The sequence below is a fragment of the Osmerus mordax genome, chromosome 6 (assembly GCF_038355195.1).
Source record: "Osmerus mordax isolate fOsmMor3 chromosome 6, fOsmMor3.pri, whole genome shotgun sequence".
Classification (NCBI taxonomy): domain Eukaryota; kingdom Metazoa; phylum Chordata; class Actinopteri; order Osmeriformes; family Osmeridae; genus Osmerus; species Osmerus mordax.
Genome location: NC_090055.1, coordinates 16,510,286 through 16,532,557, shown reverse-complemented (window position 1 = coordinate 16,532,557; position 22,272 = coordinate 16,510,286). Strand labels below are relative to the sequence as shown.

Genomic DNA, 22,272 nt, shown 5'->3' with positions numbered 1-22,272 from the left:
GCCCTATCTGTACTTAGCTCTACTGTGTATTATATAATCTGTATTCTATGTACATGAAAGATACCCTTCATGTGGGAATACTGTGAGCCTGTCCAGAGGGGCTTTTGACTCTCGCAGATCAGTAGCATTCTTTTTATGGGGAAGGAGGGGATTAGATCTTGAGTAAGTGATTGATCTGGGCCTGCAGGACAACATAGCAGTTCTCTCTCCTCTTGACAGATTGCACAGTGTGGAAGTTTAGACTTTGGGGGCAGATCCTGTTTCTTATACGGGTTATGGTGTACAGAAACATTTCCGATCCAAGACAGGGAAATCAGTTAAGAGGCATTTAAGAGGTTTGGGGGTAAAAATAAGATAAGCTTCACCTAAACTATTCTGAAGATACGTTTTCCATCTCCCCAGCGAGATGGGAATCTGATTCTAGCTCTCTTTCTGCTTTACTCTCTGATGAAATCTGCTAATGATTTCTCAGCCTTCCATCTTAAGTAGAAGCAGGCGTTTAGCAGGGCCCAGGGCAGCGTTGCATGCTGTCACGCACTCCAGACGGGACTGCTTAACTGCGGTCTGGAGCGCGCAGGCGCAGTGCGGCGGAATGCTCGGGCACTTGGAGGGGGGGTTGGGATGGAGGCGGGGCTCGGTCCTACAGGCTCATCAGGGGCCTCCAGCTCAAGTCAGAACGCCTCTAATGAAAGCAGTCTATCACTTTGATTCCCTTTACTGGAGCCAGACATCTGGTATGGCCCTGTGTGTGTGTGTGTGTGTGTGCGCGCGCGCTGTAATGGCTGTCACTCCAAAGGCACTCCATATAAGGGAGAGAGTACTAATCTAAACTCTTATGTACTTGAAGGCTTTTTCTCCTTGGTTCTGTGTGAGCCTATCCGAAACCCAATACAAATAATTACTTTACAAGTAGACAATGCAATGATTCAGTTTTAACAAAAGGTTTATTGTCTTTTGAAATGTTTGTACACTCAGTATGACAATATGCTTACACAATAAAGAGTGGGGGGCAGAACTTCATTATACATAAAAAAACAGTCTCATAATTCAACCTTGAAAACCAACTAAATGAATATGTAACCCCACCACCATCTAACCTGATGGGTCTGTGAGAGCCAGATGAGTCCTGGGTTTAGCTGATAGTCATGGCTGCTGGTACAGAGGGATGAGCTGGTGGAACTAGGACCTCACCATGCCTCCCCGGACCCACGCCCATGTAGATGAGTCTGGTTCTATTACACATATTTACACTGTAATCAGGGACCAACAGTCCTTTTACAAAGTCTTTATTTATTTAAACATTCTCCAAAACTATTTCTCAATATATTCACATAAAAAGCAATATAATACATATGTGTTTAACATGGTTTAATGCGATTCAATGGGCTGAGACACAGTTGCTGATTACAGCACACCCCAGGTCTAGGAAACTGCAACCCTGACAATGGGGAGAACCTTGGAAATGAACATTCTGTAAAGCAAAACAGAAGAGGCTCCTTTTCAAATGCCTGTACAAGGTATTAGAATAATACAAAGCAAACCATGTAAGATGTATATATATATATAAATAGAAATGGACTGTTAAAATCACAATGCTACCCTTGTCCTCTCCTGTAGGGGAGAGGGGGGGGGGTTAAAGTGTTGGGGACACATACTCACACTAAACATGTCCCAGAGAGCAAGTCAGAACTTGTTTGCTTCCTGGTACAAGTTGATAAAAGACATAAGACGAGCAGTTACCCTTATCCATTTCTGCCTCTCTTTCTCAGAGCCCCCTGACAGCCAAGGAAACGTTTCAACCCTCCCCACCACCACATCCTCATGTAAAATATACAAGCTTGACGTAACGAGCAGCGACACTCGAGAGACAGTGACCTTGGGAACAACTTTTTGCGTCAGAGACCCCAGCCTTCATCGAGCATTCACAGAACAACAGTGGCTCCAAACTCGTGGTCTGAAGGCAGGGCTTGGGGAGCAGAGGCCTGGAATCTCACAGCCCAGTGAAAGCAGCACCAGATACGCAGGGTCGATGTGTGCATGAGAAAAGTCAGTCAAATGGGGAGGAAAAAAAGTTTTTTCTTTACTTTTTGACATTAATTCATATTTTAACAATAATCTTTGCTGGAGTAGTACACCATTATCCAACAGTGGGCAGTAACGAGGAGCAATGGATATTTATTGTATGTTTTAATAATCTGTCAGATATCCTTTTCTGACAGGGGAGAGAGGGCTTAAAAGTAGAGATGAAATCAACATCATGAGGACCCATTTTAAGAGTGATAACTGGAAAACGCTTAAAACCAAACATGATAGTAGTGAAACAGTCAATGTAGCACCCCTCAGTGTTGACTTCGGTCAACACTTCGCCTGGAGTCTCGGGTCATCCTGTGATGCCTCAGTCTCATCGTCATGGCCCCCCAGCAACCAGAGGTGGCGGAGAGCCGGCTAGATGGCCCTTCACACACAGTCCAGCTCTTTAATCTGCAAACAAGGCTATGGGCCTGTTTTCAGTGTCATACAACAGACCTCTCAGGCTGCTGGAAGCCTGGGCTCCACACCTGTGGGAGTGAGAACGGAGAGTCAAGACAGATCTGCGTGTGGTTGTGAGTGAGTCTCATTCCCCGCCGGCCGTCCAGGGCAGGTGTAGCCCCAGCCCGGATCTTACGCCTTGCAGGCTAGTCCAGCTCTGTGTCCTCTTTAGGCCGGTACACGGTGCCAAACTTCTGCATGTACTTCTTGATGTACTCCTTGGTCTTGTGCTTGACGTTCTCATTGCACTCAAGGTCCTCAGGATTCTTGCAGGACTTCAGCTCCTTGTTCATCACACCGTGGGTTAGCTGAGAGGAGTGGGGGACACACACACCAAGGTTAGATCAAAGGACAGGAGACACAGCAGCTAGCTACACCGGATATAGGGAGGTAGTTAGGCCATACTGCTGATAAGTTTGGTTCAGTTTTCATGTAATGCAATACATTTCATAAGCTTGGTTCTTATTTTAGACAGAGAAAACTCAAGCTTTTAGCCAATACATGCTTTATGTTAGCGCTAAGCTCTATTTTTCAGACTTCAGTCCAGTTTAAAGTACCATCTGTACTGTTCTGCCAGTTTAGTTGCACTGTCTTTGTTTATTTTGCCCATGTGCTCAGAGTCCTGGTATGTCTAAATAACACCCCACTGAATCCAGTCCACATAGAGATGTGGTTGACAACCCAGAAAACCTCACAGAAACAGGAAAGAAAATAGCTTGTTTCCCCCTTTAAAGACATTTTGGCTGAACCTTTTTTTTTTTTCACAGAGGAATGAGTAAAACCAAAAACATGACAGTGGTTTTAAGTATACCATTGCACGTTTTCATACTGAGTCAAGTCAAATTGGTGAAAATAAAAAAAGGTTAAAAAGAATTGTTCGAGCTAAAAAAAAGAAACTGGCAGGAGAAACTCAGCTACTTTTGGTCTGGGAAATCGAGAACTCGCTCTTTTATAGTGTAGTTCTAACCACCACCTCTATCCATCCAAAGGATTGTGACCATTAAGCAGGATGATGTGGTGGATGGTTATTTAGTTGGTTAGGTTGATGTTGTTCTCAGTCTCACCTTTCTAGCCAGGTGTTTGAAGTCTTCAGTGTTGCTGATGCGGCCCAGTTTACAGTCTGGCTTCCGATATGGGTTGAGGCACTGCACTATGAACTGGGACATCTAGGCACCACACAGAGTGAACATGGCATTCATCAAATATGTAAAATAAGTAAGAAAAGCATTACCAGCTGTTGAGCATCCAATATCTGGAACTAATGAATGATGACTTGTTTATGCTTCGCTGTATGGGATGGAGGAAGTTCATCACATCCATCCATCAAAGAGCCTGAATCCCCCAGTCTCATCCTCTGTTTGAAAAGAATTTGGTCTCACCTCCTTTCGGAATGACTCTTTGCTTCTCTTTGCTAGCTCACTGGAGGTGTCTGCTTCTGCCGTCTTAGTGGAGAACTGTGAACACACACACACACACACACACACACACACACACACACACACACACACACACACACACACACACACACACACACACACACACACACACACACACACACACACACACACACACACACACACACACACACACACACACACACACACACACACACACACACACACACACACACACACACACACACACACACACACACACACACACACACACACACACACACACACACACACACACACACACACACACACACACACACACACACACACACACACACACACACACACACACACACACACACACACACACACACACACACACACACACACACACACACACACACAAAGGTCATGCACGCGAGTCTGCTCGACATGGCCTCCTAAATACTGGCCCGGTCATCCGCCTGTATCTCTACTGGCTCACGATTAAGATCCGATAGACTGTCTCAGCTGTGTAACAACAGCGGCCATTTCACGGTAACATAAATATAACTACACAAGTACAATGAACTCCCAGAGGTTGTTAGCAGACACACCCGAGGGTTCCCTGAACCACGGCAGGTGCTGCAGATTTGCCCTCAAGGCCAGTGGCATTCAGCCAGCCAACCAACTGCCCGGCCAGCCAGCCAGCCAACTGCCCAGCCAGCCAGCCAGCCAACTGCCCAGCCATGCCCACCAGGGTGGTGAGGATCAAAGTCGAGCACAATAGCCTCACACACCCAACTCCAGACATCCTGGTGGGCACCCTGCCTACTGAGCCAGGGGAGTGTGCCTGGCAGAAACATTCAGAAAGACAGAAGGATAGAAAAAGGGATGGAGGGAGGGGTAGAGGGCTTAAGAAGAAAAGGTGTCATTCCAGGATGTGGATATGAACTGTTCTAGAATGACAGAGGAAATCATCTATGACCTCAGAGGATGTTGCCTGCCAACCAAAGCTCTATTAAAAACAAATAAAAAAATTAAGTGTCTCTCTCCCTCTCTCAACACTGCCTAGGTTACGAACATATCTTTCAAAGATTCATCTCAGAGACAAAAGGGGCATTTGTGTAGTTAGACTCTAAACTAAGAAACCGCAAATAAACTAATGCAAGTTCCCTCAGCTGGTTTCAATCATCATCAAAAGCAGGGTAAAAATGGAGAGAAAACACACTGAACAAACTGAAAGAGAGGATAGATGGAACGAGAGAAAGAGCGAGAGCGACTGAGAAGGAGGGCAGATGGGCTGAACAACCACACCCCTGGGCGCCTGGGGGACAGACAGCAGTCTACATGGAGAACTAGCTAGGATTTCCATGTTCTCTCCCAACCTTCCACACCACTCCCCTTCAGATGGGGCTGAGGTCATCACTCAATCACTCCAGACTCATCTCCAGTTGACTTTCAGATGTGTCACAACATTTTACCCCACCCCTCCTTTCCCCCCCCCCCACAGTTGAGGCACAGATGAAAATAATCTATTTCGCAACATCTTCAATTAGCTGAAGGAGGCCCATACTGTCTGTAATCATGCCTGGGATGCACGCTAATGCACAGACATTCTGGTGGGGGAACGAAGATGACAGAGCTGAGGGAGAGTGTGTGGAGGGTCACCTTGGAGGGGTTCTCGTCATAGGTCGGCGTCCCCAAGTCCATCTCGGCCTCGTGCTCCACGCCTGCGTTTTCACTGCCCCCCTCCCAGGTCGGAGGGTCCCACTGGGTTTGCCTGATGAGGCACGGAGAGATGGCATTAGATACGCAGATTAGAATCACAAACACAGACAAGCTCAAGTGCACCTGTAGCATAGCCACGAGAGTGCCTGTGGGGGCCTCAGCCCCCTCATTCACATTTGCGCCACCCCAGATTTCTTACACTTCTTGATTGCTTGCAATAAAAATTAAGGAATGGTTGATATTTATATATAAAAAAAATTGTGGCTCCCTCATTTTACGATAGGACCTCCCAAAACAAAAATTCTGGCTGTGCTACTGAAGTGCACACATATGAACATTTACGCATTCACATACAGCTACGACCATGCAGACCTGGTGATAATGTGGTAGTAGTAGATTTTGCCCTCCGGGTCCCTGGCCACCTTCCAGCCAGGAGGCAGGACGATGGTCTTGGCTTTGGGGGGAGACGGAGGGGGTAGGTCGATGACACTGTTGGGGACAATCATCTCCTGTGGAGTAGAGGGGATCAAGAGCAAATACAAATTGTGTCTCATCACATTCAGTTCCAAAGCAAAGTGGTTGTCCCAGACACGGGTAAAGCCTAGTCCTAGACAAGCTTAACAGGGATATGGGCCTGAAGTACTTGAGGACTAAATGAATGGGGATGGGTATAACTCAGAGTGGCAGAGAGCATTTTGAACACAGATCAAGAGGTTGCAGATTCAAACCCCTCAAGGGTCACTGTGGATAAAAGCATTAGCTAGAAGGACTACATTATAGGAGAACAGCTTACAAGTGACTCATCCAGTCATCCTCGACATCTTCATGAACGCTATTCCCCCCTAGTGGCCTAAAAAAGGGCAGCATTTTGTCAGTTGGAGAGCAGAACAAGTGTGTGTGTTACCTGCTGGACGGTCTGGGAGGTGACGATGGTGGTGACCGTGCCTCCCTGCTGCACCACCACCCCCTGCTGGTGGCCAGTGTAGACGGGCTGGCCGTGGAGGTATCCGGAAGCATTCTCACTGTATGCCTGTTGGAACAGGCACAACAAAAAACTAATTGACAAGAGGAATAACGTATGCTGCATTTTGGTGATTTGTTTAAATAATAATTTATTATTATTATAATGATAAATATTTCAGTAAAAAAAAAAAAAAATATATATATATATTCTAGTACCTGAATGAGAGGAGTGTTGGCCTGTGGGTAGGGGGCGGTGGGGATGCTGTAGATGGTCTGGCAGGGCTGGCCCTGGTAGTAGATGGCAGTCTGGGGCTGGGGCTGTGAAGGAGCTGGGGGGTACTGCTGGGCTGGCTGGGTCTGCACAGTGACTGCCTGCTGGGTGGTGGGGTCCCACAGGGTGGTGTAGCTCTGCTGGCCCTGCACCTGGGTGGCTGCCTGGGCAGGCACAGACAGGACGGCTACTCCAGGGTCCTGCGGGGCCACGCCGGAGGAGGCGTACTGCTGGGGGGTGCCAGCGGTGAGCTCCATGGCGGTGGTGCCGATGTGCGGAGCAAGGCTGGTGACCGGGGTGGCCTGGGAGGTGGAGGAGGGAGAGGCCAGACCCAGCTCAGAAATGAGGGGCTGGGGAGGAGTTTGTTCGTAGGTCAGGGTGGCACACAGGGGCTCTACGGGAGGGGTGGGCAGCAGTACCTTGCCCGCATTGGGGTTGGTGGGGTCTACAAAGGTCTGGAGGGGGTAGCCAGGGGGGTAGGCCAGAAAGCCAGGGCTGGAACCGTAGCCCATGGTGTCGTAGGCCAGGGTCTGGAGTTGCTGCTGTTGGAGCTGTTGTTTCTGAGCCTCGCGCTGCGCCACCTCCTGCTCAAACAGCTTCCTGCGCTCCTCCGTTGACAACTTGTTGCGTTCCTTCAACTGAACCTTCTTGCTGCTGACGGGCGTATCAAATCTAGGGAAACGAGAGAACAGATGAATACGGCAGTGTTTGCAGATCTTGTGCATTTAAAAATAGTTCCCTGCTGAAACTGCAGCGGCCGAATGTACGAAGGCGCGTACACATGAAAATCAGGGAGTCAGGTGGCTGAGCGGTTAGAGAATCAGGCTAGTAATCAGAAAGTCACTGGTTCGATTCCTGGCCGTGTCAAGTGACGTTGTGTCCTTGGGCAAGGCACTTCACCCTACTTGCCTCGGGGGGAATGTCCCTGTACTTACTGTAAGTCGCTCTGGATAAGAGCGTCTGCTAAATGACTAAATGTAAAATAGGCGTAGAAAGTTGTACGGGTGTTTCTACACAGTTTCAGATTTATGAAAAAACACGTGGCGTAAGAATCTGAATACCTTCTGCACACTTTAGAACCCATGTTTTGAGATGTGATACGGTGAAACAGTGACCAAAAGGCAGAGAAAAAGTACATGCATAACAAATGACAGTTTTACTTGATCTACAATGGGAGTAAATTGTATAGGCTATCTACTTAAAATAATCTACTTTTGCCTATTTAGCCAGAAAAAAACTTTTTATTTTTACACCGAGTGTGATTATACAATCAGTGAGCAATGCTTTAGCGCTTTTGGAGGATATCACAATTAAGTGGAATCTACGAAGACAAACGTGTGATATCGTTAGCGTACGCAGTGTTCATAAATCAGAGAAAATCAATCAAAATGAATCAGAGTTTGATACATTTGGCTCCTGGTGTTTATGTCTGATTGGCAACGGAGAGGCATTTTTTCAGGTCACCGGTCCTTACCTCTCCTCGTTGCGGCGGCAGCTTCGCTCGTAGCTGGAGGGCGGGGGGGAGGTGGAGGCTCGTCTTCGCCGACGGCCAGCGCTGCGGTGGGTTTTGTCAGTCTCTCGATCCCTGTCCCTGTCCCTATCCCAGTCTCTATCCCTGTCTCTGTCTCTCTCCCAGTCCCTCTCCCTATCCCGCTCTCTGTCACGGTCTCTTTCCCTCTCACGGTCTCTGTCTCTTTCTCTGTCCCTATCTCTGTCTCTCTCCTTCTCCCTCTCTCGCTCCCTCTCACGTTCCCGGCTGGCAGAAGGGGTACGAGGAGTCAGGGCAGCATCACGATCTCGACCGCGATCTGAAAATGGACAGTCCAATAGTTTAGAGGCACGACGAGTGAAAGCATGGAAATATGAAAAACGAAGAGCAATTGAACCCACCATTAGACTCCTTCTCCACCTGGCTTTTCTTTGGTATTCTGTACACCTCCTAAAGAATGAAGGAAATAATTGGGTAAAGAAGAAGAAAGTTGAACATCACTGTTTAAAACATCTGTTACACCTCTGCACTCAACTTGCCTGCTTGACATAGCATAAGAAAAGCTAACCTGAATATATTGAGAATTTGTTTATATACCTTCAGGTCCTTCCAGCTGTCTAACAGTCTGGCAGCCATGCCACTGATGTCCAAAACGTTGATCGGAGGTTCCTGGCTCCTCTCACTTTCCACATCAGACACACCTTCCTCCTCATCCTGAGAGGGAGTTCCAACCGCTGAGGGCTCTACAGGGGCAGCGGGGGCGTCCAGGGCTGGGTCTACCACCTGGGCCTCTGGGGCTGGGTCTACCACCTGGGCCTCTGGGGCTGGGTCTACCACCTGGGCCTCTGGGGCTGGGTCTACCACCTGGGCCTCTGGGGCTGGGTCTACCACCTGGGCCTCTGGGGCTGGGTTTACCACCTGGGCCTCTGGGGCTGGGTCTACCACCTGGGCCTCTGGGGCTGGGTCTACCACCTGGGCCTCTGGGGCTGGGTCTACCACCTGGGCCTCTGGGGCTGGGTCTACCACCTGGGCCTCTGGGGCTGGGTCTACCACCTGGGCCTCTGGGTTTGAGTTGACAGCCTGAACCTCTACAATTGGATCCACTTCTTGGACTTCTGGGGTTAAGTCAACTGCCTGGACCTCTGGCCTTGGGTCCATGACCTGGTTTTCTGGGGTTGGGTCCATGACCTGGTTTTCTGGAATTGAGTCCATCACCTGGTTTTCTGGGGCTGGGTCCACTACCTGATCAGCTGGGGTAAGGTCCTCTACCTGATTCTCTGGGGTAGAGTCGACTGCCTGGGGTTCTAGGGCTAGGTCCACTGCCTGGGCATCTATAGCAGGTTCCTCCATCTGGGCATCTGAGGTAGGGGGTGCTTCAGGAACCTCTGTACTGGGAGAAGTCGCAGGGATATCAGAGCCAATGGGAGCCTCCGGGTCCTCTAAGCTGTGGAGGGGAACAGCAGGCTCTGCGTTGGAGGTAGTCCCAGGGGCCTCCATGCTGCGGGACCCCTCCATGTTGGAAGGAGCCTGGGGAACCTCACAGTGGAGGGGAGCCTCTGGTACCGTCTGGTCTTCTTTTGGCTGCTCTTCACTGCCTGGAGCCTTCTCAACATCCTCCATCTCTGCTGTGGCTTCCTCCAGACCAGCTGGCTGCTCTGCTAGTGCAGTGTTAACATCTTCTGTCTGGGCATGAGCAGAATGACTTTCTGGCTCCTGGACAGCTTCGACAGGCTTTTCTACTTCTTCCAGCACCACCATCTCTTCCAGAGGCTGACTTGGCTGCTCCTGCCCACTCTCTTTCTCATCGGTCTCCAATTTCATCTCCTGCTCGTCTGCTTTCTCTTTGAGCTTGGTACTGTTGCTAGGCTCCGCCTCTTCTTTTTTCTCCTGCTGATCCTGGATAGCTGCTTCCATGGGCTTTTCCACTGGAGTCTGACCATCACCTCCTACCGCACTTTCAGTCTTCTCTGCTTTGCTCTCGGACAGACCCATCCGCAAGGCCTCCTCGTCTTCCTCCTCGTCATCATCCTCTTCCTCCTCTTTCCCGTCAGAAGCTTTGCTGGCGTCCGATAGCGCGCTGTCCAGGCTGTTCTCGCTGATGATCTTGAGGCGGCGGTAGACAGCCCGTTTTGGGGTGTCGCTGTCCAGCTCCGTTCCAAGTTTGGCAGCAGACCCATCAGGAGTGTTGAGAGGCGTTTGAGCACGGGACGTATTCTCGCTGGAGTAGCCGTCGTTCTCTGCAGGCTGGGGTAGGGAGTGGGTTTGGGCCCATCGCTGGATGAACTGCAGGACTCGACTCTCCTCCAGCATGTTCTTAGTAGAGATGGGCAGCACGGACAGGGTCTTCATGATCTGTACGTACGAGCGGACATCCGTTAGTCAGCGCATACTGTCAGGGTTTCCCGCAGCACTTTTCAGTTAAGGTGGCCTTAACTGAAAAGCCTGGCGCCTTAATTACGTCATACAGTGATGCCACATGCAAATAAAAGTGAATCGTTAATGTAAAGCTCAAAAGATTCTAACTGTAAACAAAAACAATGTCTGACCTCAAACTGCAATTTGACGTTATTGGCACTGTTGCCCTTGGCTTCGGACAGCTCCACCATGAAAATCCACAACAATGACAGACCATGGTGGTCCAGGAACTGCTTCAGGCATGAGGGATTCTGGGTATCCTGTGCAAAGACAAAAGTGCATATAATAAGCACCTCATGCTTGTTTAATATGTTTGGGACATCATAAGACCATAAAACTACCTGGATCAAATTACAACAGAACCATAACCCCCCAAAAAGTGGGCGTGCGTACTTGAATGAGCTTAAGGCAGGTTAGTTTTTGCTCCATGTTTTCCATGCGGACCATCAGTCTGCAGAGAGACACCACCTCCTTCTCATCGTACAGGCCTTCTCCATTCTCCAGCAGTGCCTCCAGCTCCTCATCCACCTGCACGGAACAGAAGACCACACAAAAGACAAATTCAACCAAGTTAAACCTTTAACTTTTAAACTTACCATAACCCACAAATGTGAATGTGAAGCTAGCTTGTTAACCTTTTATCTTCATTATAGTTATGTATCTATACAAACAATAGGATGGAAATTTGTGACAGTTCTTTACCAAACACCCAGGTAGGTAGCACTTTCCCCCGAAAACAGTCATTTGCATTGACGGGTTTGCTTAAAATAGCTGGTCTTTTGTGTTTAGTCAAGGTTATTTATAGATAGGACAAATTATGTAGCTCTCAGAGCAATTAGCCTAAGGCCAGTGCAAATCCGACCTAGTTCTGCCACTAGACCATCACTTCCTTCAGCAAGGGTCGATGAGTTGCCTAAGTTCCAGAACAAGGCATATTCTCAGACCATGGATCAAGAACAGCGTGACCAACCTATTATTTTTAGATTTGATCATTTTAATAATTTTGGGGGGAACTTATTCATTTGGGCTACATACATAGAAAACCAAAGCAGACAGAGAGCATGTCTCTCTCGTTCTCTATTCATCCGTCCGTCTCCATCGATCTGTCTATCTATCCATCCCACTCACCGTTGTGAGCGCGCTCACTGTGTCCTTCTTGCGGCTGCGCTCCTTCTTCATCTTCCCTCCTGCGGCGCGAACACTGACCCGGTTCTCCCCGCCCAGGAAGCCTCTGCAGCTGGGAGCCCCACAGAAGCATTTCTGGGCCTCTTTGCTAATGGATAAAAAAAATACACAAACGGGACATGATAACCATTGTACTTTCTCAAGAATGTTTTTTTATTTGGGGCTTCTCAAGACAAGTCCATTTTGTAGTATATAACAAAAAATACACTGACCCGTATCGCTGGAACTGGTAATCGAATGTCAGTTCCGTTCCAGCCGGCACCATCTTTGTGGTGAAGAAGCCAACTCGGAGTTGACCGTTTACAGTCCACTTAAATACAAAATATATACTGGTTAGACACTGACCAAAACATATTTAAAATATGGAGGAAGATTCTTCATTGAGGGAACCTCACATTGAGGTGCGTAATACCCAGGTAGATGAGAACGTGGGAACAAAATAAACCCAATTTATCTGGTGGATCTTTGTCTCTACATACCTTCTGAGTCTCACAATTGGGCTCACAGCTGTGGTTCATAAAGCGAGAGCAGTTCCCCTTCAGTGTTGCATCTATGATCTGAAGAGACACCCAAAAAAATCCAGGTATTCATCCAAACACCGGTCAGCCGATTACATGCAACAATAGATTACAAATGCATGTTACTGCTTGTGACGAGGAAATGTCAGACACACACTCACCTCATTATTCTTCAAGGCCATGAAGTAGTAGTGTATGTTCTTGTTGCGTGCATACTCCTTCACTCGCGTCTTGAACTCCTTGTGGTCCAACACCTCACCGCAGTACTCCAGCACAAAAGTGTTCCTGACAAGACATACACATTAGACTTAAAGGACCAGTGCGTGTGGAGATTTGATCAAACTCCTCTGGCTTCAATATACTGCTTTAAGACCAATGATTTAGATCAAATTTGTCATCGATCTAAACATGCTTTTAAGCTAAAGGCAGCTTGTAGCCTTACGGAGGCAGGTCCTTGGCTGCCCGCAGTCCCCAGCCTTTATCTTCAGTCAGAATAACCTCAAAGTCTGCATGCTGTTTCATCTGGAAGCGTCGGTTAGAGCAATACGCTCCATTCAGGCACCGCGATGAACTGTAAAGTAGGTCAAAGGTACCACAAGGATGAAAACTCACAAATCTAACCTGAAGTTGACAAAGCCCCTTCCCTTGTTTACATCTACACTGAATACGTTTCCCAGCTTTTTTTATCAACTATAGTTATCGCATACATGCAGTATCACATACATTTTATTAAATAAAGAAAAGTAAGAGATTGTATAGTAGTTTAAGTGTGAGGTTGTACAAACATGCAGTGTAAACAGGCCTCACTCACCATTCTATCATCAGCAAACGGTTAAGGCAGTCCTCCCCACAAGCCAATACTCCACGTGACCTTTCTTCCCTAGTTAGGACTGAACACTCACACTGCATACGCTTGATGTCTCGATGGGATTTGCTCTTCTTTCTGTAGTAAAGAAAAACAAAGTGTTTACATTTAGGAATTTGGATAAAACAAAAGGGAATGTAATACTAAAGTAACAAGTCTATTGGCTGTCACTCAGGACTATTTTTTAAACTGACAGTTCAGTTGCTTGATCATGAACCAGTGTTTCCCCTACCATTATATTAGGGGGGCACCCCGCCCTCCCAACGGCACCCCCCGTCCCCCCTGGAAGGTCAAGTTAATAATAAAAAATAAAGATTTTCTATATATATATAAAGCCCGATCACAAAATATTATTTACGGTTAGCTTTCCTATAAAACAGATCTATAGCTTGCTCTTTTATTAAGCAAACTAAATGGCCTTATGTTATTTACACGACGGCGTGTCACATTTAGTCATTTAGCAGATGCTCTTATCCAGAGCGACTTACAGTAGGTACAGGGACATTCCCCCCGAGGCAAGTAGGGTGAAGTGCCTTGCCCAAGGACACAACGTAATTTTGCACAAATCGAACTGGCAACTTTCAGATTACTAGCCCGATTCCCGCTCAGCCACCTGACTCCCATTTCTGTCTCTACACGGTCGCCCCCCCCCCAAGGCAGTCTATGCAATTAGGTCTAGAAGAATAGAAAGACTGCATAAAATGTGTAACTCCATTAATTGACAGAATAGTCAACGACCAAAATATTCATTCGATACAGTCCTTATAACCTAGGAACAGCTTTCATGTAAAAGTCTCACCTCTCTGTCAAATAAAGATTCTCCTCAATCAGATCGAAGTACGGTGGCATCCTCTTGGCTCTGGCCATCTCTCTCCAGTTGCTGGCATCCTGGAACTCCCGCAGGCTAAGCAGAGGGCGCTGCACCTCAGCCTTCCCTGAGGTTTCCTTAGAGTCTTTGGAGAACTTATGGGCATTGCTGTCTATGAGGCGTACTCTTTTGCCGAACTCTGCTTCATTATCAGAATCTGACTCGATCTCAGGGCGTCTTTTCTTGGGAGGACCTCTGCCTCTGTGGGGCCTCAGGTGTTCTTCTCTAGTGGGCTCAGGAATGGGAATGCTCTCACTGACAGGGCCCCTGCAGTTGCTACTTATTTCATGGGCTTGAACAAAGGTAGAAGATCCCAGAAGGTTGGGTCCATTGCATTGCAAAGCCACTTTACCGAAACCTAATGGTTTAGGTCCACTGTCCTCCTCATGGTCATTAGTCAGCGAGTCAGGATGCACTTGACTAACAGTCTCCTTATAGTGAGGAGCTACATGGATGTAGACCGGCATGTTGGTGGGTTGTTGGGTCCAGTAGGCATGAGCTTGACTGTACTCCTGTCCAAAGGAGGAGCTTGCAAGCTGTTTGGGATTTTGTAAATTTGTCCCATAACTACTGTCAGGCTGCTGGTATGTGCTGGTGGGCTGCTCTACATGTGTGAAGTTCCAGACTGCATCGCAGCCTTCCTTGCTGTTGAGATTCTCCAAGCTAGAGAAGTTCCTGTGTTGGTAATGGGAGAGCATCCGTCCACCTTGAACACTGACACTGTGCTGTGAATGTCCTGGGTCAGACTGCCTGGAAGAGTTGTCAAGGCTGTAGGCTGGACTCTGGGCTATTGGTGGCCCAATCTTTGGTCTCTCTTGGGCACTGTCAGAATCCTTGTAAGGCTGGGCACTGATAAAACTGGAGCCCTCAAACTGACTGGTACTATCAATCATGTTGCTCTGAGATTGATAATACAAACTGTCACGTGCTGGGTTATTTCCATCTGTGATACTAGACTGCTTAGTGCTTTCACTCATGCTAGAACCCCCTCTATGCCTCTGCCGTGGGTTGAAGTGCAGGTCGCCCTCTTGGTCACTGGCCCTTTTGACATGCTGACAGTCTGAGATGCTGGCTGGACTGCAGAGAGATGGGTCTTGTGGGTCCTGCGTCAGGGTGGAATTCTTTGGCACAACCACCACAGAGTGCAACCGTTTTATGGCTGCACCACAATCAGAATCATACTCTGAATCTTCACTATCACTGCACTCACTGTGACTTTTCAGCAGTTTGCTCTTGTGGGTTCCAAGTGTATGTTTATCTTCGTTGTCATCACCATTCCAGGTTGGCTCCACAGTAGCTTTGTCTCCCTGTGAGATATGATTTAAAACTAAAGGGGGTTTGACATGATGGTCAACAGGGTGTTTGATGTCAAAATGGTCGTTACTGACTCTACATGTGTCTAGTTGGTCACTTTTTCTAGGGTTGATATTTACAGAGCTGGGTTCATCCTTGGGTATTCTTTCCTGCTTTATTAGTTTGGAATGTATCACAGACTCCTGTTGCCCTTCACCCTTCAACACAGACTGGTCACCTTGAATAATTTCTTTAGTAAATTCTATACTTTTAACTGAGATTACCTTTCTAACGGTAGGCTTGCTTTCTTGGCCAAGCAATTTCTGAGGATTATCACTGTCTGAGGTGTCCTGACCAACAATATCCCAACGGGACTTCTTTGCATTAGGTCGCTTTTTCTTCATCACATCAATGTCTGTCTGTTCACTCTGGTTTTTCAGAATCCGCTGTTCAGGTTCGGAGCACGATGATTCAGATTTGATAGGGAAGCTTGTGCAAGACTGGATGTTTACAGTCACATTTCTACATGTTTCAAGGATCTTTTCCAGACTAGTGTTCTGTTGCATGTTTTCTCTAACAAATACATCTGCAGTAGACATTGTCGGTTTGGACTCCACCAATGGCTCGTTGGATAGCACTCTACCATTACTACTGAAAAAAGTAGTATTGGCTACATGAAGTTCTACTTGCGATTCATCTTTCTTCACAGCTGGGGAATTTTGTTTAACCAACAGTTCTAATCCAGACGGGTTTGGTAAACTTGCAGGAAGGTCACTGCCTTTTGATTCTATTTCTGTTTTCCTGTCAACATGTAAACAATTTAAAGATGATGAAAGAGGTGCTTCTTGCACAACTTTATCATGGGATGGGAGGGTAGCCTTGTCACAGAATTCCTGCTTTTGACATGCATCAACTGGTTGAGAATAAAATTCTAAGTTGTCTTCTTTGCTATGTGGATGGGATTCCACAGACTCTAAATGTGTTTGCATTTTAATGGGACTGTGAAATGTGTCTGTTGATTGTCTTCTGTTTTCACTAACGTTCACTGGGGACTTACAGGTCATAATAGGCTTAGAGTCTGGTGCACTGGAATTTTTATGGCAAGTTGCTGAGTTTTCTTTAGAGCTGGAGTACTTGTCAGAGCTCTGTGACTTTGATTTCCCTTTAAGATCCCCCTCCGAGTCGCTGGAGCTACTCTTCTGGAGGTTTTTTGAAGATGTTTGAGACCGTGTTTGAGGGCTTGAATAATTGGTTTTAATACGAGTCTCTGATTTGCAATTACTGTTGGATTTCCTGCAATAAGATTCAACATCAGGAGAACCCTTTTGTTGGGAATCTGTGTCTGATGTTCTTTTTGCCCTTTCAGACGAAGATTGTGTTCTTTTATCCAACTCAGAAGAGTTGGGAGAATCTACAGATTTCTCCGATTTTGAATGAGAAGATGACTTGGCATCTCTCTGTGAGCCAGAGTGGGTGGATGATCTGCTGGACTCACTAGTTCTAGTTCGGTTCCTCCGGACATCGTCTTCAGAGTCAGAACTGTCACGGATCCTGCTGTCAGTCCGGGAACGAGAGCCTCTCCTTTCTCTGTGTGGAGGGCTCCTGTGAGACTTTCGCTCTGACTCATTGTAATGTGATCTTTCAGACCGAAACCCTCGGTCACTTCTGGATCTTTCAGATCGAGAGTGGGATGAATTAGTCCGGAGGCTTCTAGATCTGGACCGCGAACGACTTCTTGCTCTCCTGCGATCTTTGTCCGAATGAGAGGACCGCAAGGATGTGCGTCTTGGTTCACGGTCTACCCTTGAGTAGCTGGAGGTCCTTTCATGCTTATCCAACCGCACGTGAGAATTATTTTCCTTTTCCTCTAGTTTGGACCTTGGGGAAATGTTCATTGCCTCGTGTCTACTTTCTGACTTCTCTGTGCTCTTAGGTTCCCCTGACTTGTGGCTGGAAGACGTCCGCACTGAATCGCCATCAGATTCTGAACCAGGTAGTGTGCTGTCAGATTGGGACCGGGTTTTCCTATTTTCTATGGTGTCCTCCTGTTCTGTGGTACTGGAACCATCAACTTCTTCTTTTCTTGTCTGGGAGGAATCTGTTGGCTTTTTGAGGACAGGGATCAGCTTCTCTTCAGAGGCTGCCATGGGGGCATTCTCTGAGGGGCAGTCATTAACAACGTTCTGAAGGCTGAGCTGAGACTGAGGAGAAGGGAATTCTGTTTCATTTTTCACTGGAGATTGCATGATAGATTTCTGCTCAGGGGAGGGTGGTTCCTGTGATGTGACGCTAGGTGTCAAATTATCTTCATTAACAGAAACACTGAGGATCTGCTTCTTGAAATGCATTTTTCCCAAGTCCACTTTAGGTCTGGGGGCAGAGGATTCTGAAGTCTGAGGTACATGGGTCTCTGCTACAGATGTGGACACTAAAGGTGGTTGCATTTGCTCCAGTTGACTTTCTGCAAGCCCTGCCGTATCCTGAGGGAGTGACGTTCCAGGTGGAACAGCGGAAGGAAGTTCACTGAGAGATTTTTCAGGGCTGGGAGGGGCCAGGAAAACACTCTGTAGTGGTTTTTTTGTCTGGCAGAAGCTGAAGGACACTTTCTGGCGACCCTGCTCCTCCAGGTTCACCTTCATCTTGGTTCCCTTAGGCAAGAGACGGCTTGATAACATAACTCTTGGGGAAAGGCCTTTGAGTATAGCTGCCTTGGATAGGCCCTCAACCTTGACCTAAAGGTAAAAAAGTAGGTGTTTATATAAAGTAACAATGTGGGGAAAAATATGACCATAAACAAGAATATGATAACCATATTTGCACAAGGATGGAAAAGGTAGCTTTTTGTTTGTTCAATTGTTAGAATTCTACATTTATGACAGAATGTAATAAAACAGCCCACTGATTAACCTAAAATTGCAGATAATATTTAGAACATATGACCTACACTTACCGAGGTATTACCCCCCTCTTCTCTGTAGTCACACGGGAAGAACATGTAAAGACAGAACACACAAAAGATTTATTTTACTCAACTATATCTTAAAATTGTGTCATGGGTGTATTTTATTGGTCATACACACTCATAGAACATGCATATTATATCTGCTACTAAGTCACAAGAAAAAAATATTGCCTGGGAAAGAATATGATAAACTGGTTTGTGGTGAAGGTGTGTATAATAAGGGCACCTGATCTCTGTGTTCACCAGAGCATCCATTGAGCAGCAGGCCTGAGGTTTGTGACCCTATAGAAGCTGCTAGCCAATAATAATCCAGTTCAGAGAAATGAACTCGCCAAAAGGATGTCACACCTGAAAAAGACAGATTTGCAATTAGAAGGCCATCTGGGAAATATTTTTGCATCATAACAAAAATGTGCTTAACTGAGAACGGGTTAAAATGACCAACTGGTCTACTGACTGAGAGTTAAATGTGGACTGTCAGTAATAATATTATCATTCCCAGGTAAGGTTGAACACAAGGATAAGTAACTTGATATGCAATCTGCAATCATTTCTTGTGCATGGGGCATGGCAAAGGAGAGCTTACAAAGATGAACATAAGCCACTGTGTGGCACATCTCAAATGTCTAGTCTCTACATACAAGTATATGTATAGATAAAGGCTGGGATAGGTCACACAAATGAGGGAAGTAGAAGGACTTTTAAATTATTATTATTAATTTATTTTTGATCTGGGCATCAAAATCAATCTAATGAGGCAAAGCCACTGGTTTGTAGCATTTGGAGAAGGCTTCTAACCTTTCCTACATAGACACTGCATGTATCAAACACAGCTTAGGTGCCTTGAGACAGATGTAAAGCCTTCACGAATTGTATGTAGCTGCGTTATCTATTGTTTCAGTGTAGCAAAGGAAGCCATTTCTCGCACTGATACATGGAAACGATTCTAGCCTGCAAGGAAGCTCGCTTACCGTTTACACATAACACATTACTGTGGCTACATAACCCACTGGCTAGCTCCTTGTTCAAGGTAGCAAGCTAATTGACTAGCACATTGCAATGACAGTATAATCCCCAAATTAGCATTTCTATTTGGACATTGGGCAGTGCGTAATACAGCAGATATGTATTATATGTTGCAAATATGTGTGGTACAAGTAGCGGATCTAAAAAAGAAAAGCAATATACTTATTTGGGGCCTATTTGCTGTGCTAACCGATAGGCCTTTAATTGGGTGAAACTAGCTAGCTAGCTAGCTTGCTTGTTGTGTCTTTACTTTTGCTAGGGAGGTTAGCTATCATAGCCTGATTTTGAAGTTAGGCTACTGGAGGTGGTTGGCAGTTGTGTATACAAAATATTAAGAAGTTAACCTGCGGTTACTACTGTCATAATATTGTTGAAGGAATACATTAGGCAATGTTGTAGGCTAGCTAACTTGATAGGCTCAGAATACCTCCTGGAAAAAAAGGAAATCCACTGTCCCTGCTAATTGCTTGCATGGTCTCGCAGACGGCTGTGAAAGTACTCGTGCAACCTTGTTCCATTGAGAAATTAAGGCCGCTGGAATCAGTATATTCAAATTTATGAATTTAAGCAATTTCAAAACATCGACAATAGGAATCGTTTTTAAAGTGTATTAAAGTATAATCACAAAGCAAAATGTATGCAGGTGGTTAGTTACTTACCAGTACTAATCTTAGTGGTACCTTAATGATTTTATACAATGATAACACAATAAAACACAAGATGACAATTTAAGTTCGCAATCTCTCTCATGGATACTTATTTATTGTATTGTACACCATAAATCCCAGTTAGGGACTATCCTGTTTGCCAAGGTCCAGAATATTGACTGAGCCCTCGTGAGCCATACTTGGTTAGCAGCACAATGAAACCGTAACAAGTAAGCTAAGCTAAATGAAGGAGCTAGCGGGTAAGTGTGAGTAGTAGGCTGATTCCCCGGCGTTGGAATGTACATAGCTAACTTGCTAGTCGTGTTTTCACACGACTTAATTAGTTATAAAAAAGTACACAGGAAGCAAGGGGCACCGATACTCACTCTGTCGGGTTGTTTGGGTCATAAGGCTCCCCCATATTCCATTCCAATAACAAACAGCTTTTTATCTTGACTGGAAAACATCAAGCGATGTAGGCTAGCTATGCCGACGTCAAATCCATACGGGGTGTACTCGAATTTGTATCCTCTCCTTTCTCCCTCACTTCACTTTAACTCAGTCAATGTACATTAAGCCGACTATTAAAAATGCCCAGCAGTGTGTTGGACCAAACTCTTAAAGGAAAGCACGCTGCACTGATATAATCGTTGTTTAAATTGTTGTTCAACTAGAAGTTTGTCTTGGAAATCTAGATAGCTTGTTAGCTAACGTTAGCAAGCTGGCTGTGGAGACGACTGCAAACACCCGGCGACTCCTCCCCTCTTCCTTTTGCCTGAGCGCTGTTACCATGATGACATGTTGGTGGTATAGCCTACTCAGCGTCGGTCCCGGAGAACTCGCGCTAAAAACAAATTGCTCTGATCTAGAACTTATTGGGAAAAATATAAGTAGCCTAACCAACCCATCAGTAAAGGTAAGTCAGTAAGATTTGGAAGACTTAAGGACTTTATATTCATGTCAGAAATTGAGAGCAAGCTAAGCGCCACATCTTACACCTGGTTGAACTACACTATGTCAAGTCTTTGATGTTTGCCTGCTTCACCATGTCATGCCATAATAGATGAGCTACCTTTTTGGCCGATGTTCAGAGATGTTATAGCTCTTGTCCATAGTTATGTAAAATATGTCGTCAGTCGTACTTCAGGTTGGCCATTGTGGAAACCAGCTGGGCTTGGACTTCTGGAATCTCATAACCAAATGTCCCGGTGGCCAGAACAGGTCATCATAATCAATCCTGTCAGTTTGATGCTTCACTCGATGCCCCCAATCATGGAGACTGAATAACTATTTTTGCAATACTCTCTATAGATCTCCTTTCAGCACCAAAGATGGAAAGTTGGCACCAGTGTTTGTTGATAGTAAGACCAAAGTGATGGCAGGTGCTACGCAGCTGGTCAAGAACAAGTAAGTATGCCATTCATGACAAGTGAAAAATCAACTCACTGTCTCCAGAATCAAAGTTGATCTATATGGTTAATTTCTATCCATCAGAAAACTTCTGGACTGGGCACTGGGGGAGTAACTGGGCTTACGGTGAGTAGGCCTACAGGCACATTTTAGGCCGCATTTTCAATTTCTTTGCGTAATGTGTGGTTAAAATGTACAACAATAACATGCACTGTGATCCTAATAACTTCAACAATATATCACTCTTGCTAGGCTGTAATGGACACTGGGGGAGGAGACTAATTTGTTACTGCAGCAAGGCATGGAAGCTGTCCAAAGGGAGTTTGAAAAGTTAGACTACTATGGCGGAGTTGTGTTGCTAAGTGGAGTCAGGTGGCTGAACAGTGAGGGAGTCGGGCTAGTAATCTGAAGGTTGCCAGTTCGATTCCCGGCTGTGTCAAATGACGTTGTGTCCTTGGGCGAGGCACTTCACCCTACTTGCCTCGGGGGGAATGTCCCTGTACTTACTGTAAGTCGCTCTGGATAAGAGCGTCTCCTAAATGACTAAATGTAAATGTAAGTGGGAGCACAGGATCAGGTGTGTTAGACATGGTCTAAGACTACATTTAATATGTGCGTCTGCTAAAATATGTGCCAGAATGCCAATAGATAAGACATTTCTAACTTATTTATTGTCATTTATAATATTATATATTGTTTCAGGGCTTGAATCAAGGCATTGTGAGAA

At 46.1% G+C, this 22,272-nt stretch overlaps 1 protein-coding gene across 2 annotated transcripts; it reads right to left on the bottom strand.

The window, feature by feature from the left end:
• Positions 1-1,270: 1,270 nt before the first annotated feature.
• setd2 (SET domain containing 2, histone lysine methyltransferase) lies at positions 1,271-20,620 on the bottom strand. 2 transcript variants are annotated; one of them, XM_067237750.1, is made up of 23 exons: positions 20,522-20,620; positions 18,689-18,810; positions 18,451-18,472; positions 14,139-18,232; positions 13,286-13,417; positions 12,917-13,045; positions 12,636-12,759; positions 12,436-12,513; positions 12,169-12,266; positions 11,900-12,044; positions 11,165-11,299; positions 10,903-11,031; positions 8,954-10,708; positions 8,758-8,806; positions 8,342-8,675; positions 7,287-7,539; positions 6,813-7,169; positions 6,538-6,663; positions 6,006-6,142; positions 5,574-5,685; positions 3,909-3,983; positions 3,594-3,695; positions 1,271-2,837 (listed from the first exon to the last, which is right to left on the bottom strand). In XM_067237750.1, the coding sequence occupies exons 2-23, from the start codon at positions 18,715-18,717 to the stop codon at positions 2,676-2,678; spliced, it is 8,577 nt and encodes a 2,858-aa protein (XP_067093851.1). In that variant the 5' UTR covers positions 18,718-18,810; positions 20,522-20,620; the 3' UTR covers positions 1,271-2,675. The 2 variants fall into 2 exon arrangements, with proteins under 2 accessions (XP_067093851.1, XP_067093850.1); XM_067237749.1 differs by having other exon boundaries at positions 6,813-7,539.
• Positions 20,621-22,272: the final 1,652 nt, after the last annotated feature.

Coding starts and splice junctions, on each gene's coding strand:
- setd2 (XM_067237749.1), bottom strand. CDS start 18,717: ATGGATGCTCTGGTGAACACAGAGATCAG. Junction 13,046..13,285: donor CGTTTGCTGATGATAGAATG/GTGAGTGAGGCC, acceptor CCTACTTTACAG/TTCATCGCGGTGCCTGAATG. Junction 8,807..8,953: donor ACAGCTGGAAGGACCTGAAG/GTATATAAACAA, acceptor TTCATTCTTTAG/GAGGTGTACAGAATACCAAA.